This window comes from Staurois parvus, unplaced genomic scaffold (genome assembly GCF_062004578.1).
Source record: "Staurois parvus isolate SC_StPar_1 unplaced genomic scaffold, SC_StPar_1.0 ptg000187l, whole genome shotgun sequence".
In the NCBI taxonomy this organism is placed as follows: Eukaryota; Metazoa; Chordata; class Amphibia; order Anura; family Ranidae; genus Staurois; species Staurois parvus.
The window spans coordinates 4,720,927-4,741,687 of NW_028317983.1; the positions used below are offsets into that span (position 1 = coordinate 4,720,927).

The 20,761-nt window shown below is 46.2% G+C and overlaps 1 protein-coding gene across 1 annotated transcript in view; it reads left to right on the top strand.

Moving 5' to 3' along the window:
• Positions 1–20,761, top strand: part of WASHC5 (WASH complex subunit 5) — a 90,052-nt gene that overhangs the window by 55,042 nt on the left and 14,249 nt on the right. Inside the window, exons 20-24 of the mRNA XM_089677509.1 lie at positions 827–951; positions 15,157–15,319; positions 17,242–17,344; positions 19,168–19,247; positions 20,131–20,234. Of these exons, the coding sequence (XP_089533635.1) occupies positions 827–951; positions 15,157–15,319; positions 17,242–17,344; positions 19,168–19,247; positions 20,131–20,234 (575 nt within the window). The remainder of the gene's footprint in view (positions 1–826; positions 952–15,156; positions 15,320–17,241; positions 17,345–19,167; positions 19,248–20,130; positions 20,235–20,761) is intronic.

Consider the following 20,761-nt stretch of genomic DNA (forward strand, 5'->3'; position numbering starts at 1 on the left):
CCACCCCCAGAGTACCTAGGAGTAGGTCTTATTTACTCCAATGCACATTTAATTGTGCCATCTGGTTAGTGTTTAGTACACTCATTGTTTCCAGCCACAGCAGTCACGAAAGTTATCCGCTGTTTTTGTGTCACCGCAGTCACAATAATCTGCACGAACTATATCCTATCAGCTTATGACATATGGGATACTATCCAATCGGTATATAGTATGCTCGTTGCTTCTAGCCATAGAGGCTATGAATATTACTGTTCATTTATAATTATTTTACTCCGCATGAACTATATTCAATAAGCTCTGTTGCTATTTATTCAATACCACAGTCACAACAGTCACAAAAGTTTATTATTGCTCACTGTGTCACAACAGTCACATTGATCCGCATGTGTTATTAAGTTCCAATACTGTGAGTTACTATCTGCACACTGTAACTAATATTGAGCGCCGCATTTGTATGTTTATCTTTGGCATTATCTGGAGGACCTGAGGTTGTTTCCTCTTCAATGCTGGCTGCTCCCACCTGTATTTAGCTAGTTGTCACCCAGCGCTCATATACCTTGTACTATTTACAATATAATAACTAATTGGATGGGCTCTGTCACCAAAATTTTTAGAGTTGTAAATATCACTGTTGTCAGCAGGAGGACCTTGAGGTAGTCACAAATGGGGTAGTGCATACATTTTCGATGGAACAGCCTATGCAGTTAATTTTATTTCTGATTATTGTATCTTGACTTGGAGGTCTTCAATAAAGTAGCTCCAAAGCTCTGGGGTGTATAATTTTTGTTTACCTCTTCACCTAATTCCAGATTCATGTTTCCACCAGATTCAAGACTGGCAAAGCATGTACCAGTCCACACACATCCCCATTCCTAAGTTTCCCCCCGTGGACGAGTCTGTCACCTTTATCGGGAGGCTGTGCCGGGAAATCCTGAGGATAACTGATCCAAAGTAAGTTTTCATTGGAGATGCAAAAAAAAAATATCAAAGAAACAGAGTGAACAAATTAATAAAGGTAGCCACAAGGAACCAGAAGGCCCTCCTCTGAAAATGAATTTGGGCAATTTCAATGCAATGGGTGAGCGACTAAGTCAAAGGGTTGTCTGTTTACTAACGAATAGAGATGAGCGAATTTTTCAAAAATTCGGTTCGGCTGATTCGCCGAATTCGCGGAATAAATTCGCTTCGATCCGAATATATTCGCTGCGAGTTTAACTTATAAAAAGGGTGTTTCTAGGCTTCAGAGAGCCTTTATATTAGTGCAGAACACTATACCTTTAATTTAAATGCCCTTGGAGTCTGCTGGGGAAGAGAAATAATACTGTCAGTCAGTATGACATGCAGATGAGTGCCGTCGATCTTAGAATCACCGCACACTTCACTCATTTGGGCAGTCACGGGGCCAAAACCAGAGTGTGGAGCCACAGTGTGGCGGTGGAGGCAGCAGCAATGGGAGGCCATACAGCACCCTATGACAAAATGGAACCCACCAGCAGTGTGAGGCGACCTGAAAGTGGCACATGGCAGAGTGTGGCGATGGAGACAGCAGCAATGGGAGGCCGTACAGGGACCCATGACACACTCTGGACCTGGCAGCAGCATGAGGAGGCGGTACAGGGGCCCATGACAGATTACGGGCCTGGCAGCAGCATGAGGAGGCGGTACAGGGGCCCATGGCAGAGTGGCGGAGCGTAAGCAGCTAAAATTGAAGGCCATACAGAGGCCTATGTTAAAAAGTCCCCCCAGCAGCAGCGTGGGGAGACGACTATCAAGAGTCCAATGGCGGAGTGGCGGAGCAGAAGCAGCTTCAATTGAAGGCCATACACAGGCCTAGGTTTAAAAGTCCCTCACAGTTAATTCCAATAACGAACTCTACTCCTCCGTGCAATCTACTTACGAGACCCTGGGCAGGTCTGGGTCCAATTTGTGGTAGAGACTGGTTTTGTTCAGCCATGCTTGAGCGAGTAATAACAGGTCTGTGCTGCCCTTTGGTGTCTGGCTTAATGCGCACAACACTGAACGTCCCAGCGTTTGTCAACGATTTGCCGTTAAGTGATGCAAACCCGCTGAACCACGTTCATGAGGAGCCGGTACAGGGGGCCATGAATCAGTATGGACCTGGCAGCAGCGTGAGCAGACGACAGAGGCACATGGCGCAGGGTGGCGGTGTAGGCAGCATTATTCTGAAGCCATACACAGGCCTAGGTTAAAAAGCGGAAGCCGTCAGCAGCGTGAGCAGACGACAGAGACACATGGCGCAGGGTGGCGGTGGATGCAGCAGTATTCGGAAGCCAAACACAGGCCTCGGTTAAAAAGCGGAAGCCGTCAGCAGCGTGAGCAGACGACAGAGGCACATGGTGCAGGGTGGCGGTGGAGGCAGCAGCAATGGAAGGCCATACAGCACCCTATCACAAAATGGAACCCACCAACAGTGTAAGGAGACCTGAAAGTGGCACATGGCAGAGTCTGGCGATGAAGTCAGCAGCAATGGGAGGCCGTACAGGGACCCATGACACACTCTGGACCTGGTAGCAGCAAGAGGAGGCGGTACAGGGGCCCATGGCAGAGTGGCGAAGCGTAAGCAGCTTAAATTGAAGGCCATACAGAGGCCTATGTTAAAAAGTCCCCCCAGCAGCAGTGTGGGGAGACGACTATCAAGAGTCCAATGGCAGAGTGGCGGAGCAGAAGCAGCTTCAATTGAAGGCCATACACAGGCCTAGGTTAAAAAGTCCCCCCAGCAGCAGCGTGGGGAGACGACTATCAAGAGTCCAATGGCAGAGTGGCGGAGCGGAAGCAGCTTCAATTGAAGGCCATACACAGGCCTAGGTTAAAAAGTCCCCCCAGCAGCAGTGTGGGGAGACGACTATCAAGAGTCCAATGGCTGAGTGGCGATCCGGGAAGTCAGCGTTGTGATTGCAGATGCAATGCAGAGATTCTATGAGGTGATGCCGTGGGTGCGAAGAAGATCATATACCGTCGTACTTCCATCCATAAGACGGAACAACCTGCGAACCGGGAGCTTTATTGCCCTGACCCGCTGAGCAGCTTCTGGGATACCCAAGAGGCCCATGGCAGAGTGGCGGAGCGTAAGCAGCTTCAATTAAAGGCCATACAGAGGCCTATGTTAAAAAGTCCCCCCAGCAGCAGCGTGGGGAGACGACTATCAAGAGTCTAATGGCAGAGTGGCGGAGCGGAAGCAGCTTCAATTGAAGGCCATACACAGGCCTAGGTTAAAAAGTCCCCCCAGCAGCAGTGTGGGGAGACGACTATCAAGAGTCCAATGGCTGAGTGGCGATCCGGGAAGTCAGCGTTGTGATTGCAGATGCAATGCAGAAATTTTATGAGGTAATGCCGTGGGTGCGAAGAAGATCATATACCGTCGTACTTCCATCCATAAGACGGAACAACCTGCGAACCGGGAGCTTTATTGCCCTGACCCGCTGAGCAGCTTCTGGGATACCCAAGAGTTTGGCTTCTGTGGGGAATATGGTTGAAAACTGAAACTTAAAGGCATGTTGACGGAAGGGCACCAGTGTCAGTGCTCCGGAGGGAATATAGCTTCAAAGCTGACACTTAAAGGTATATCGACGGTCAGAGACCACAGGAAGTGGAGCTTGCGTCTTAAATCGACTGAATGTGGCAGACGTGAAACGTCTACGGGCCGTATATGAAACGGGTTGTTCCTCTTTCTGGAATAAGTGTTGGAAATGGCCACTCTTTTTGGTGTGGCGTTTTGTCTATTTAATTCCGATAACGGACTCTACTCCTCCGTGCAATCTAGTTACGAGACCCTGGGCAGGTCTGGGTCCAATTTGTGGTAGAGACTGGTTTTGTTCAGCCATGCTTGAGCGAGTAATAACAGGTCTGTGCTGCCCTTTGGTGTCTGGCTTAATGCGCACAACACTGAACGTCCCAGCATTTGTCAACGATTTGCCGTTAAGTGATGCAAACCCGCTGAACCACGTTCATGAGGAGCCGGTACAGGGGGCCATGAATCAGTATGGACCTGGCAGCAGTGTGAGGAGACCCGAAAGTGGCACATGGCGCAGGGTGGCGGTGGAGGCAGCAGTATTCGGAAGACATACACAGGACTAGTTTAAAAAGCGGAAGCCGTCAGCAGCGTGAGCAGACGACAGAGGCACATGGCGCAGGGTGGTGGTGGAGGCAGCAGTATTCGGAAGCCATACACAGGCCTAGGTTAAAAAGCGGAAGCCGTCAGCAGCGTGAGCAGACGACAGAGGCACATGGCGCAGGGTGGCGTTGGAGGCAGCAGTATTCGGAAGCCATACACAGGCCTAGGTTTAAAACTGGAACCCAGCAGCGTGAGCAGACGACAAAGACGCACATGGCAGAGGATGGATCTGGCAGCAGTATGAGAAGGTGGTACAGGGGCCCGTGGCACAGTGTGGTGATGGGGGCTACAGCAACTGGATGCCAGAAAGTGGCCGATAGGGCTATATACTGCATGGAATTATAAAGTTGTAAAGATAGCGGCCTATAAGGCTATACACACTATAACAATCATGACTTGATTGACCATTGGTCTATAAGGCTATACACAGCATGAATATCATGACTTATTCTGAGAGTGGTTTGGAAGGCTATATACAAAAAGTAATTCATGAGCTGTCCGGACAGCGGACAATAAGTACATATATACAAATCAATTCATCAGCTGTCCAGCCAGCGGCCTCAAAGGCGACACATATAGAAAGCAATTCATGAGCTGTTCAGACAGCGGCCTCTAAGGCGACAGATATACAAAGCAATTCCCGAGGTGTTCAGGGAGCGGCCTGAACGGCTAGGTTATTACTAAATATATTTTTGTGGCCAAACATCGGCCTATAAATAGATGTCTACACAGTGACAAAAAATTATGTCGCCAGACAGCGGCCCCTAAGGCGACAGATATACAAAGCAATTCCCGAGGTGTTCAGTGAGCGGCTTGAACGGCTAGGTTATTACTAAATATATCTTTCTGACCAAACATCGGCCTATAAATAGATGTCTACACAGTGACAAAAAAGTAGGTCGCCTTACAGCGGCGTATCCTACAAATTGACATTATAAGAAATGGTTTAGACCAAAAAAAAGAAAAAGAAAACTTTGATGCGATGCTATACCTTAGTAGATTGTGGAAAGTCGACAAGTCAAGCGTAACTGTGTACATTACAGAAAATCTTAACAAGAAAACCAAACGTGGCCAAACCGTGACCGATACAACAAGTTAACAATGTAAGAAACAGGAGGGGGCCAAACCGTGGCCAATAAATAAACAGTCCACCTCATTGATGAGATGGACAACACGTGTCAAATAAATATTTTAAAAAATTGCTATTCCATCGGTCTGGAACTGGTCGACTATAAATAATTAAAAAGTTTAAATTCATGTGACAGTCGTCCAGCGACGTATAAATAATTTAAAAACACCAATTCATGAGGGGCCCGACCAGCAGAGTATAAGTCATTAAAAAGGTTCAATTCATGTGACGGTCGTCCAGCGAAGTATAAATAATTTAAAAACACCAATTCATGAGGGGCCGACCTGCAGAGTATAAGTCATTAAAAATGTGCAAAACATGAGTCGGCCGACCAGCAGCCTCTCAATAAAATATATATACAAATGTACGGATCAGGTGGAGGTTTTCCATTTGTCCCTAATAACATGTTTGGGGCATGATTCATGGCGGATTTAGTCAGTTGTGTCAGGAACTGGTGGTTTGAAATCCAGACTAATCCACGCCTGATTCATTTTCACAAACGTGAGTCTCTCCACACTTTGGGTGGACAGTCGTGTCCTCCGCGGAGTGACAATACCTCCTGCCGCACTAAACACGCGCTCCGATGCCACGCTACTGGCCGGGCATGACAGCCTTTCAAGGGCAAATTCAGCTAGTTGGGGCCAAAGGTCAAGTTTCGTTGCCCAGTAGTCAAGGGGATTGTCTACCTCGGTTGGCAGGGTGCTGTCCAAGTAGGCCCAAGCCTGTTGTTTGAGGTCCTGCTCCAGGTCCACCTGATGCTGATGCTGCTGCTGCTGCGGCTGGTTAGTAGTTTCCTCACTGCGCTGGTGAAGAAAGCTACTCATCATCGACTGCAGACTGAGGCAGCCGCTTCTGGTGGAGCTGCCACTGCTCCTACCACCCCACCCCTCCCCTGCTGCCATGGCAGCGGAACGCGAGCGCACAGGGCCCACAGTGTCTGAGGATGGACGTTGGCGCAGAAAGGCAGAGACCAACTGACTACATAGGTGGTTTTTATAGTACTTTATTTTGGCCTCCCTCTCAGCAGGTGTGAAAAAGGCCACCATTTTTGAACGGTAGCGAGGGTCCAACAAGGTGGACAGCCAAAAGTCATCCCTCTGTCTGATGGTTATTATTCGGCTGTCGCTACGCAAGCAACCGAGCATGCTATGGGCCATTTGTGCCAAGGAATGCGAGGGACTCCCTGCCTCCATCTCCACAGCATACTTCCACGGTGCGTCTGGGTCCTCTGTCTCCTCCTCCTCCTCTACCAGATGCTCCTCCACTCCTGTCCGCTGAGTGGAAAAACCACCCATTTCACTCAATAATTCCTGAGCACCAATGTCCTCCTCTACCTCCTCCTCTTCTTCCTGTCCTGCCCCCACAGGGGTCATGTGGCGTTGAGATCTGTGCGCCACGTCTACCGCACCCTGACCAGCCATTGTTAACAGCATTTGTTCCAGGACGTGCAACAGAGGAATGACGTCGTTCATCCCATAGTCCTGCCGACTCACGAATAGCGTGGCCTCCTCAAAGGGCCTGAGCAAGCGGCAGGTGTCACGCATGAGCTGCCAATGGCTGACATCTAAGTTACACAGGGGAGTACCTTTATCCGCTTGTAACATCAGGAAATCGGTGATGGCCTTTAGCTGTTCGTAAAGGCGGTCTAACATATGTAGGGTTGAATTCCACCTTGTTGCAACGTCGCAGATCAGGCGATGCTGTGGAATTCCGTTCTGCCGCTGCAGCTCAAGGAGGGTGTGCTTTGCGGTGTAGGAATGGCTGAAATGCATGCAAAGTTTACGTGACATTTTAAGGATGTCTTGCAGTGGTATGGTGGATTTTAGGAACTGCTTGACAACCAGATTGAACACGTGAGCCATGCATGGCGCATGGCACAACCTTCCTTGACGCAGAGCACACACCATGTTCTTTCCGTTGTCGGTCAACATGGTTCCGATTTTCGGTTTGCGCGGAGACAGCCATCTGTCAATTTCTCTGTTCATTACACTGAGAAGTTCCTCCCCTGTGTGACTACGTTCGCCAAGGCATACCAGGTGCAGCACAGCGTGACACCGTTGCGCCCTGCACATGTGATATGCCGGTCGGGTAATGGGACTTGGCACGGGGGTGGCGGCTGAGGACACGGCGGAAGAAGAGGTGGTAGAGGCGGACATCTTTGCTGGACCAAGGACGTGCAAACGTGGAGGCAAAAGCGGCGTGACCTGTCCAAGTTGCTGGTGCGGCTGTGCCGGCACCACGTTCACCCAGTGGGCCGTAAATGACATGTACTGTCCCTGACCGTAGTTACAGCTCCACACGTCGGCGCTGCCGTGCACTTTGGCAGAGACCGACATGCTCAAAGACTGGCCCACCATCTCTTCTACATGTGAAAGCAGGGCTGGCACTGCCTTTTTGGCGAAGAAATGCCGGCTTGGCACTCTCCACCGCGGCTTGGCACAAGCCATCATTTCTCGGAAAGGTGCTGAGTCCACCACTTGGAAAGGGAGGGACTGCAGCACCAGCAACTTGGACAGGAGGACGTTCAGCTTCTGCACCGTCGGGTGCGTGCTCGCAAACTGTTGTCTCTTGGAAACGGATTGCAAGAAAGACTGCTGACGGAATCCGTGAAGAGGAGTAGCAGGAGAAGGAGCATCTGAACGAGCGGAAGATGCCAACGAGCGACAACTCCCCTCAGCAGAGGTGTTGGAGCCTTGACTGGCTGATAGAGGGCGATTGACGTCGGGTGACGGAGCAAGTAACGGAGCGGGTGATGGAGCGGGGGCTGGGGCAGGCAGAACCGCCGTATCTTTATCACGGTTTTCCCAGGCCACGGAATGGCGACGCTGCATATGCTGACGCAACGCTGTAGTCCCAACATTGGCCCCCTGGCCACGCTTGACTTTCTGGCCACATAGTCGACATACGGCTACGTTTACTTCCTCGGGCGGCTTGACGAAAAATTGCCACACCGCCGAGTAGGAAACTTTGCCCCCGCTACTCCTCACTGGCTGACTGCTACTTCCTCCGTGCACACCGGCACCACTACTGGCCGTGGTGGTAGGCTGCAGTGGAGCTGGTGCTCTACTCCGTGGCCGTTTGGCTCCACTGACACTGCTGCGACCCTGCTGCCTCCTGGGCAACCCACTGACTGTTTTGCTCGCTGGCAAGCTGGCACCCTCTTCTCCTGATGATGCGGAAGCAATAGCCTGATGACGACGAGGCTGCCAAGTGCGATCAGCCTCATCATCATCAATTAGGGTCTCCGCGTCACTACTAGCCCCCTCGGCTGCGTGTGGGTCAGGAGACAGACCTGTCTCTAGACCGGCTACCGAGCCACTCTCCTCGCCAGTACTTCTTTGCCTGGCTGCTGAAGAGGCGGATGTCTCCCCCCGTTCCTGACCGCCCTCTGTTAGCTCTTCCTCACTGTACAGTGGGGCTGAGCCCACAGCATGCGATACTTCGCTTGGTGAGGGAACACCAAAGGACAGGGGCAGGTCGAGGACACGTGATTTCAGTGGGCTTGCTCCCGGGCCATGCCAACTAACGGTTGTGTCTGACGTACCCACCGACCGTTGGCTGTAGGTGTCAGAGGTGACCTGGCAAGAGGAAGACGACCGAGTCAACCAATCGATGACAGCAGGGTTGTCGGTGGAGACACGACCGCTGGATGACACCGGGAGCACTGGCCTCTGGCTGCGACTAGTGCTGCCTCGACCCCTTCCTCTGCTGCCACGTCTGCTCGCTCCTGAAACATTGCCTCCTCTGCCACTCCTCTGCGTGTTGTCTGACATACTCTTTAATTCAATAAGCACCCCAAAAATAAAAACGGATTTAACTCTTTGAACGTACAATAGTGGTTGTGAAGCAGAAAGTCAGTTTATTTAGCACAATCGGTCAATTGCAGCTTGCCGTTGGCTGGAAACTGTACGTTTATGTCACTGGAATGCACTAATCACCCAAAAAATATTACCGCCACCCGGCGTGTATATGGATTTAACTATTTGAACGTACAATAGTGGTTGTGAAGCAGAAAGTCAGTTTATTTAGCACAATCGGTCAATTGCAGCTTGCCGTTGGCTGGAAACTGTACGTTTAGGTCACTGGAATGCACTAATCACCCAAAAAATATTACCGCCAGCCGGCGTGTAAATGGATTTAACTCTTTGAACGTACAATAGTGGTTGTGAAGCAGAAAGTCAGTTTATTGTACACAATCGGTCAATTGCAGCTTGCCGTTGGCTGGAAACTGTACGTTTATGTCACTGGAATGCACTAATCACCCAAAAAATATTACCGCCACCCGGCGTGTATATGGATTTAACTCTTTGAACGTACAATAGTGGTTGTGAAGCAGAAAGTCAGTTTATTTAGCACAATCGGTCAATTGCAGCTTGCCGTTGGCTGGAAACTGTACGTTTATGTCACTGGAATGCACTAATCACCCAAAAAATATTACCGCCACCTGGCGTGTATATGGATTTAACTCTTTGAACGTACAATAGTGGTTGTGAAGCAGAAAGTCAGTTTATTTAGCACAATCGGTCAATTGCAGCTTGCCGTTGGCTGGAAACTGTACGTTTATGTCACTGGAATGCACTAATCACCCAAAAAATATTACCGCCACCCGGCGTGTATATGGATTTAACTCTTTGAATGTACAATAGTGGTTGTGAAGCAGAAAGTCAGTTTATTTAGCACAATCGGTCAATTGCAGCTTGCCGTTGGCTGGAAACTGTACGTTTAGGTCACTGGAATGCACTAATCACCCAAAAAATATTACCGCCAGCCGGCGTGTAAATGGACTTAACTCTTTGAACGTACAATAGTGGTTGTGAAGCAGAAAGTCAGTTTATTTTGCACAATCGGCAAACTGCAGCACCAACTGTGCACGACAGCCACCAAAAAAAAAAGGGTGTATGTCACTTTAAATTTTCGATTCTTTGATAGCTGTGGCCCTAAGTAACGATTCTGTGTCCCTGAGTAACGATTCTGTGTCCCTAAAGTCTCTGTGGCCCTAACTCTGTCCCTTAATACAGACAGGTCTGTCTCTCTTGAATGACCGGAGGCTAATGGAGAATTCTAAGATGGCCGCGATTTATAGTGCTGGCTGGCTGCTGATTGGCTAATGCGATCACATGTCATGAATGCATTATGGGTCAGCGCGCCTTGTCTGCGCGCCTTCCCAGAGATCCCCGCCCCATCTTCTCTGTCCATTTTCTCCGTGGCCACACATGTCGCCGCCATTTTTGGGAAAATTCGATTCGTGCATCCGAAGTTTGCTAATCTTCGGATTCGTCGCAAATAGAATTTTTCCAAATCTTCGGAACGAATTCCACTTCGTCATGTTCGATTCGCTCATCTCTACTAACGAAGATACTGCAAAACCAGTACCCCATACACTTAGTTGTGACTGAGTGATGGGGAAACAGCAGCTGACTTATAAGGTCATCTCTCTGCTCTTTCTTCTGAGCTCAAGCTGTATTTGTTATGTTTACTGCACTCTGTAATGCAGTAAAGCCTAATTGACTAAATTGTTGCCCCTTCCACTTATATGCAGATGATTACAGAATTCTAGAACAGAGGCAGATCTCAGTGCTATTTGAAGAACATTTAAACCAGAACTCCGTGTTTTCTTTATAACTTTAAAAAGTTAGTTTTGGCCAGCATGGCCATCCGCCTGCCTCTTCACCTCTGCTAATCGGAGAACACCTTGTATTCATTTGCCCACACAAGGGAATTGTCGGACTCGGGCCTGAACAGAGCACACATTCTGTATGTGACACAATTTGCTGCACTGTATTACACACCTCACATTGTTTGGAACGCTTTGTAACTGCAAATAGTCATTTGGTCACGCTGGCCCAAACCAACATTTTAAAGGGAAAGGAAACCTATAGTTAAAGTAGTTGTAAACCTTATCTATACCCAGTGAATGTAACTGGCCTCAGGTGATACACAGAGGAACAAATTCTCTTGTGTAAGTTGTACCTGTTTATCTGAAGCATTTTCATCCTTGTAAAACTCAGAGATGAAAAGGATTTTTCACAGATTCTCCAAGAAAGAGCTGGGGAGCTGCATTTAGATACTGTACAAGAGCTCTGAGAGCTGTTTGGAGGGACACACACCCCTTCACACAGGAACGGAGCTGAAGCTGTCAATCACAGGCTGTGTTGGAGCTCCCTCCCCTTTCACCTTTTTAGCGTCAGGAAAACACGTCACTAATGACTTGTGCTGATATTAGATCAACGAGGCAGCAGAGGAAAATGACACTTGGTGCTTTGGAGAGAAGCAGGAAATTACTATAAAAATATGTGCTGTGTTCAGATGTTATGTCTTAAGTTACAACCACTTTAGAAGTTTTTTTTTTTTAACGTCTTAACGCTGACCCCATGAATATATTCGGCGGCACAGCGGTGGGCTTTTTTGCTCTGTGGTCACATATATGCAGGGATACCAACAGACCTCCTGTATGGGGCCCAGGCCAGCTGGGTGAATCAGATGTGGGCAAGGAGGTTGATCGGCATGGAAGGGGGGCAGTTACCGAAACCGATCCTCTGTATGGCTTTCTCTGCAGTAATTGCTCCCCCCGGGGCACCCAACACCCTCCCTATGCACGATATATTTCCTCCTGCTGCCCAGGCCCCCCTGTGTGCCCCCACCCGTGCAATGCCGCTGGTGTTTCCTCTCTCCTTCCCACTGGTACTGCAAGCACACAATAGGATCTTTCAGGATGGAGAGTGGGGGAAGTGTTTGGTAAATATGTCACATTTACCAACCCCTTCCTTTCCTGAATGAACACAATGAGTGATCGGTACCAATCACTCACTGTGTTCATTTATAACTGAAGCATAGTAAACTGTGGGGGGGGGGGTTTGTTTTTTTTTTGGGGGGGGGGGCTTCTTAAAGCATCCCTGCACATATGTATGGCCAGTGTCACTGTTTTATGATGAGAATATGCACAGTCATACATCCCCAGACCAAGCCTTCACTGATTACAGTTGGCAGCTGCTAGGACGGGCTTCCAATCACATGACTACTTTTTTTTTTGTGCCAAGCATAGTTAACACCTGACCGGGAAGCCCAGGAGATGCCTATAGAGTTTAGATATCTTTAAAGAGTTGCTGACGGAAAGGGATTAATGAATGCCTAACTGGATTTAATTTGGGATCTTTTATATCTGCCTACACTGTTACTGTATCCTGCTAAAACTTAGCTGTGGCACAGTCTGTGGCAAAGTCTAAAGATAAATAGGATGCAAGTCATTGCTCTGCCCAGCCATAGAATTCACATCCATGACCACTGTGAGTCAGGAGAAGAGGGCAGAGTATGCCAGGAGATGCCAAGCAGAGAAGTCTGTGTCAAGTCCGCTCACAAAAAATAATGTTCAGCCTTACCTGGCCATCCTCTGGTTCATGCGTTTGCCCTTCTTGACTCTGGTAACTGAAATAATGGATATTGATATACTGGGGGTGAGCAATGCTATGAACTGGATCGTCTGCTCAGGTGAGCCAGTTTATTATCTCTCATCCTAGTTATCATTTGCATCGGTAAAACCCAAGTTTTAATAAAATGCAGTTATCAAAGAAATGCATTGTGTTTTATTATCATCTATGCAGTAGCTGAGTTGGTTCATAGTCGGGATGAAAACAGTCTGTGAAAATGTTGCAGATTCCCCTCGTGTCTAACAGGCACATGTGAGAGAGCTAAAACATTAGGACTTGTGTGTTGCGAGGTGTCAGGGGTGCGGGTGTGACCAGAAGTGTGTGGACTGACACAGGGAAACGTAGGCTTCAGATATAGTAAATAATATAATTTATTGAGACTAACAATGCAAATATAAACGCAGTGCACCAAACCCCAAGCTAACACAAATACATACAACAAGGTGAAACAAACCCAAACCTAAACTGATATAGATACACAGGTACATACACATATAGAGCACAACGTAGTCAGGCAGGCCGGGTCGATAACTATCGGGCAGGTAGGTACAGGAGGAGCAGGCGGAGAGAATGGTCAGGGTCACAAGCCAAGGATCAAAACAGGAGAAGTCAGCAGAGGTCAGGATCAGGCAGGGTCGGCAACAAGTCAGGCAGGAACAGGAATGCAGGTTACAAGATACAGGGGCCCATGGAAAAACACACACCAAGGCCCTGACTGTGAGTCTGGCCATTCCTTAACCCCTTCACGCCTAAGGGTAAAACAAATTAAATGCCTAAGCACAATTCTGCACCGTTGACATGTGATAGCAAAACCGTACATATCATCACAACTACTTTGCACATCCAGGTGGATTATACCTTGATTCTTTCAGGATAAATTGGGCCTTCATTTGGTGGTAAATGGTAATGGATATCTCCTGATTTTTTTTTATTATCAAAGGAAAACTGGCCAAAAATAGTAAAAAAAATCCTTTTTTTTTTATTTAGCTATGTGTTTCTTGTTATGACCATAACCTACCACCAAAGAGCAACCCAAAATAAATTCTCCAGCTCTTGACGATCGCAGCGATACCATATATGTGTATGTTATTTGTTGTTTGTACCCGTAGTACAGCCCAGAAACCATAGTGCGCATTTTGTTTTTTGTTTTTTTTTACCTAAAACACACTAACACTAACTGACACTGACATTAACACTAACTGACACTGATACCAATTTTTTTTTAAATCCTGACCTTTGACCCTGACCTTTGACCTTGACCCTGACCTTTGACCTTGACCCTGACCTAAACACTAACCCTGGCACTGAACTAGATCCAACCTTGATCTAGGTATTTTTTTTTATTTTTTATTTTATTTTTTTAATATTTATTTATTTATCTTTTTTTTTTTTTTTTACAAACTTTTTTTTTTCTTCTCTCTGACAGGAGTTCGAGAGATACAATGTATCTCTCTTCTCCATTCATAGAGAGAGAGAGAAAAAAAAACAAGGGGGCCGGGCTGCACAGTGACTGATCACTGTGATAGCCAATCAGAGGCTATCACAGCGATCATGTGACCCGGGACCGGGAGTCCCGGGTCCCGATCGTTAGAACGGGACCCGGTGCTCTCAGTGACACCGCGGTCTCGGTGCTGGGAGCGCGCTGAGGGGCGCGCTCCCAACACAAAGACAGGTACGCAAATATGCGGCCCCACGGAAAAAAGCCCAGGTCCGTGAGGCCGCATATTTGTGTTACGTCGGCGTCAAGGGGTTAAATACAACCCCTGCAATCAGCTTCAGGTGTTTTGGCTGACTGCAGGGGTGAGTCTCTGATTGCTGAGAGCACCCGCTGGCCAGCCCTGGTACTGCAGCCCACAAGGCAGGTGAGTCCCACCGTTATTGGCAAGTCCATTCCTGACACGAGGTCTCCTCCTCAGGCTTTCTCCACAGTTGGGGAAAAAAAAAATAAGAGAAATCCTAGTGTCTGTGATGTAATAAAAGGTCTTTCCTGTCTTGCACTAATATCATTCAGTGATTTGATGATGAATGAGGGCAGATACCACATGATGCCTTTTAAATGTTTAAAATCACTGGCTGGTCTCCTGCAACGTTTGTGCATAACCGATAACAGAATGGGGGACTGTTGCATAATAGGGCAATGCTCAACCAGTGTCGGCGGATTATGCAACAGATTTACTGTAGTTTGAGTCATGAATTCCTCCCTCCGCTGCTCTAAAACAGCACTGCAGCAGAGTAAAGCCTGGCCATGACCACAACTGCATTGTGCATATGTATGGAGTTAAGACTGTCTTATCTTCAGAACTTAATCTCAGCACTTTGCAAATCTGACACTGTTGGCTGCCCAGGACTCCAGGGGAAGGGGCCTCAAATACACAAAATCTGTTGCACAGACTTTGCTAAATGAAAGGCAGTCTGCTTTACATCTGAGTGTAATTTGCTAATAAATGTCCCCCAATGTCTTTTCACCACAGAGTGACGTGTTACATAGACCAGATGAACACCTGGTATGACATGCGCACCCACCAGGAAGTGACCAACAGTCGCCTTTTCTCCGAGATCCAGGACTCCCTGGGAACATTTGGCCTAAATGGGCTGGACAGACTGCTGTGCTTCATGATCGTCAAGGAGCTGCAGGTACCTATGTCAACAACGAGGCCTGAAGCAAACCAGTACTGTGGTTGTATCCTACCACCCACCTCATACTCTAACCACAAAAGTGGGAGGGGGCTAATCTTAACAGATTATTACTGGGAAATATGTTGCTTATGTCATTTAGGCAGAATCTCTCCTGTGTTGCCATATTGGAGAATTGCAGCAGGCTTTCTAAGTCTCAAAGTCACTGGGTACTGGCCTCCCTTTGACCCACAATGCACTCCTGACAACTCTGTTGATCCTGGTTGGGGTCAGCAGACTGCCTGGGGCTGTGGGTGATAGATGCTTTCTGAAGGAGCCAAAAGGGGGAGCAGCTGTTCACCATATAGTGTGTGGAATGTGCTGTAATACTGTGTGTGTATGTGTATATATATGTATGTGTGTGTGTGTATATATATATATATATATATATATACACATACACAGTATTACAGTGCATCCCACTCACTATCTTATTGGTGAACAGCTGCTTTCCCTTTTGGCTCCTTCAGAAAGCATCTATCACCCAAAATAAATATATATATATATACACAGACACAAATGAGTGCAGCTCCATATTCGTTAAATTATCAATAAATACATATTTTTTAATGCAAGCTATGTAAGTACCTGAACTTGACTTGGTATCAGCCTCTTGCAGTCTCTGTACAGCAGAGCTGCTTGGGAGAGGAAGAAGTAGCACAGCTGTGCTGCAATGCAAGGAGCATGCTGATAAGAGGAGAGAGCAGAGTGACAGGTGAACTCATCAGTTGCTGTTTCTCCTGTAGCTGGCCATTCACAGGGTGGTGGAGAGACAAGATCTGTAAGTGAACTCTTTATACTTAACTTACCTGGGCTCCCCCATCGCTCCTTACACTCTTAAAGCCAACAAGAATACTTGGCATTTCCTGGCATAGTGGAGCACATGGCCTGCTCCCCTGTGACAGTGCCTGGGCCTAGCAGGCAATCATTAGGCTGAGCACTGTCACATGATCTGTGGAGTGTCTTCACTGCTGCCCCCTTGCTCACCAACACAGCCAATTTCATTACAGGCTGCTGTCATGGAGTGCAAGTAAGGTGAATGGTCGGGGGTTGCCTTTTGCCTTTGCTTTGTCCTGCATGGAAAGCTTACAGCTTCTCTTTAAAGGATAAGTTCACCTTCTGAACATGTTACATGTTCAGCTTGTTTTTAGGGTGGAACATGTAACATGTTAAGGCATCTGCACCCACTCTCCCCTTACCCCCCTCCCTGTGTCTTGAGGCACCCCATTCTAAAATGTGAAAAACTATTCTAATAGTTGTATATAACACAGCAAAATCCACACATGTAGGACACCCAACATTAGCGGTGATTTATTCTTTCAAAGCAAAAAAACTTTTGCACACTGTTACTGACTAGTATTCCAGTGTTTCTCTTCTCCCTCAGTTTTTCTCCATCACTGAGCTAATGTGACCCCAGCACTGATGGAGAGGGGCAGGGGAGGGTCAAGCTAGGATGCTGTGCAGGCAGCTGACATCCTCCTTATCAACTCATTGGTTGTCAGGATGCCGGCGGCTAGAAGGTCGTAACGTTACACAATGAAAATCTGTGGCTTTGTGTAACGAAATGGCAGGATTGTTCCACCCGCTGGCTTGTATACAAGTTTTGGGCAAATTTAAGACCTTTTGCCAATGCACCCCTGAAGAAACCTCAAGGCACCCTGGTTGAGAGAGGCTGCTTTAAGATGTACTAAAAATGTTGCACAGAGGAAATGCTATTAAAAAAACAATGCATTTTTCAAGTCCAAAACTGTTAACCAGGTCCTCTCAACTAGCTAAACTGATTTTCCATTATTCTATATTTCCAAAATATGTTATCGTTTTTAAGCACACGTAACAATATATCATAACCTACATCTGATGAGAATTTGTAACTGTTTGTACAGAACTTTCTCAGACTGTATCAGCGGATAATTCTAAGAGATAAAACAGTCCAGGAAACTCTGAGAGCGCTACAGAAAGTGGTCAGTCCACTAAAAGGGATTATAGGTAAGTGACATACAAGTCATGAATGACCAAATGGGATGCATTAGCCAACAGAAACCATCAGGAGTGCAAACCTGCAGAAATGAAGAAAGTGTGCAGACATGGTAAAGAGGTTTAGTGTTTCAGAATGGGAAGCCACGTGATCTGAGTCCCTTTGGCTATGAAATAATTGTTAGATCCGAAGTTAAAGGTGCATCATCTCCAATGCTGTTGACTTTTTAGTGTTCAGAGTCAGAGGAGAGTGGCAAATTTTTGATTCCTGTGTGCTAAGAACAGGAAAATGGGGATACGGAGAGCCCCCTTTGAATTACCAAAAGTGGACAATTGTAGACCGGAATGAGTTGCCTGGTCTGACAAATCTCAATTTCTATTGCAACATGCAGATAAATGGGGTACACGGCAATAGTTGAAACATGGTTTGCAGCATAAATGTGTGACCAACTTGTGGCGGAAAACTAACACTGCACATCACCCTGAACACACTATCCCCACCGTGAAACATGGTGGTGGCAGCATCATCTTGTGGGGATGCTTTTCTTTAGCAGGGACAGGGATGCTGGTCAGAGTTGATGGGAAGATGGATGGAGCCAAATACAGGGCAATTTTAGAAGAAAACCTGTTAGAGTCTGCAAAAGACTGGGGTGGAGGTTCACCTTCCAGCAGGACAACGACCCTAAACATACAGCCAGAGCTACAATGGAATGGTTTAGATCAAAGCATATTCATGTGTTAGAATGGCCCAGTCAAAGTTCAGACCTTAATCCAATAGAGAATCTGTGGCAAGATTTGAAAATTGCTGTTCACAGATGCTCTCCATCCAATCTGACAGAGCTTGAGCTATTTTGAAAGAAGAATGGGCAGAAATGTCCCTCTCTAGATGTGCAAAGCTGGTAGAGACATCCCCAAAAAGATTTGCAGCTGGAATTGCACCGAATGGGGGTTCTGCAAAGTATTGACTCCGGGGGGCTGAATACAAATGCACGCCACAATTTTCACAGATTTATTTGTAAAAAATGTTGGCAACCATTTATCATTTTCCTTCCACTTCATAATTATGTGCCACTTTGTGTTGGTCTATCACATAAAATCCAAATAAAATACATTTACGTTTTGGTTGTAACATGACAAAATGTGGAAAATTTCAAGGGGTATTAATACTTTTTCAAGGCACTGAACTGTGCCTACTGTATTACTTTATGCACTTTTTTTGAATAAAAATTATATTCTGCTTTAAAGTAAGCAAAAACAGGGAGATTTCTACTCTGCAGGTTATCAGCTACAGCTTCCTTTCCTGCAAAGATAACAGTGAACAGAACATGATGGCCTGACCAATTCTTACTCCAAATCTGGTGAGATTAGCAGTCAGGCAGCAGTACTTTAGATATTCCCACATGCCAGTATACAGCTATGAGGCATGGGAAGTGCACTGCAAATCTTTTAGTGTACTACTTAGACACAATTTACATTCGTAGGTGTTCTTTTTAAGATACAGTTTAGGCCCACTTTAACTTAGCATGAACTAAAGTCCAGATGAACTATTCTTCAGCTGTTTGTTTAATCCATACCTTAAGAAATCCGACTGTTTTCTAAGTGCAGTTCTACATGGTACTAAATAGCTGTACCTCATAAAGTGGTCATGAAGTATGTACGTATGTGGAGCAAGTAGACTACTTGGATCTTATCATTACTAGTCCATTAAAAGAAAGTGTCAGTGTCCTTCCCATAACACCCAATCAGATCCCAGCTTTCCTTTCTAAGGGCTGAGTTGCATTGTGTCTTGTAAATGTAATGTTACCAAAACAATAATATCTAATGTTTCTCTGCAGCCAACTCTTCTAAAATATATTCGTCTGCTATTGCTAAAACCCCAAAGATCTGGACTCCATATCTGGATTCAATAATGAAGGTAATTAAGTCAGTTTTTATAACTGTTTTGTTCTGTCTTTGTTACATACAGATGACATACATACAGAACTAATAGAAAAAAAAAAGTTTTGCTTTTTAGTTATATTTTAATATATCACCGAGCTGGTTGGTCAGAGAAGCTAGGGCTAATTTTGTACATTTAAATTAAATTACAATTAAAAAAGTTTTTATTACACAAAAATTGTATGTGCCAATTTAAAACCGTGATAATAGACACTGATCAAAGGTACACTAGTTCATAGGCAGACTCCAGTGACAAACAGGAAATTAATTTATCCATTGTAAGAAGAGACAAAGTTTTACATCTCATTTTCGGTTTTGACATGTTTCACTCCTTTGCTGCATCAGGAAACTACTGCATTAAATATAAATAACAAGTACGCCCCTAGAAGCCCCCACAGAAGACAAGCCCCCCAAAGTAGGGCACCCCAGCTGACATGGAGGAGTAATCAGTGGACTGCAGGAGGATACAAGGAAATGTATTACGATACATTCAGTAATAAGGGGGACTATTTGGGGGCTCCTAAATATTATTATTATTATTATACAGTATTTATAAAGCGCCAATAGTTCGCTCAGCGCTGTACATTACAAAGGGGGACAGAACATGTGACAGAACAATACCAATACAATGCAAAACATGAGGGGATTGAGGGCTCTGCTCTTTCGAGCTTACAATCTAGGAGAATACCAACCCACACACTTGGCTCCTGTTATATTCTGTCTTTAAAACAACAAAACCTATAAATCTTTGCTATCAATTGCATCTGTTCTCCCCGTGTGTCATCAGAATGGCAGTGAGAATAACACAGATCCTTTTTTGCACTATTTAGGCAGACTTTGGATTTTTTGTGTTGTTACAGGTCGGTCAGATGCAGATTCTCCGGCAGCAGATTGCTAATGAGCTAAACTATTCCTGCAAGTTTGACTCCAAACACCTAGCCGCGGCTCTGGAGAACTTCAATGAGTAAGATACAAAAGATTGTATTACTGAGCTACGCCTGATTTTACACCCTCCTTATAATCATTAAGGCAGAACCCTCCTGTCCATTACAGCCAAGGAGTGCGGCCATCTTAACCCCCTTTTGATCTGCATTTGCCCTATTGCTGCAAATGTGATCAGCTATGACACCAGCCATTTCATGGCTTGACAGATCGGGTTGAGAGGTAATATAGGCATCCTGGCAACTGTGACAGTTATCCCTCACGGCAAGCCTTGAATGGAAATTGTTTTGGAAAACAGGCCTCATTCACACCATACGTGCATGAAAAATTGTACGCCCCTTGAAGGTTAGCGACTGATGTGAATGTACAATATATATATGTAAAGCGCTGCGTAAATTGGCTGCACTATATAAGTACCTGAAATAAATAAATAAAACTGATGGAAACTGACATGCAGATTTCACTTGCAGAAACATCAGTTTACATCAGTTTTCATGCACACTTCAATGAGTTTTATAAATGTAGCAGATTGCTGTGCAGAAAAAAAAT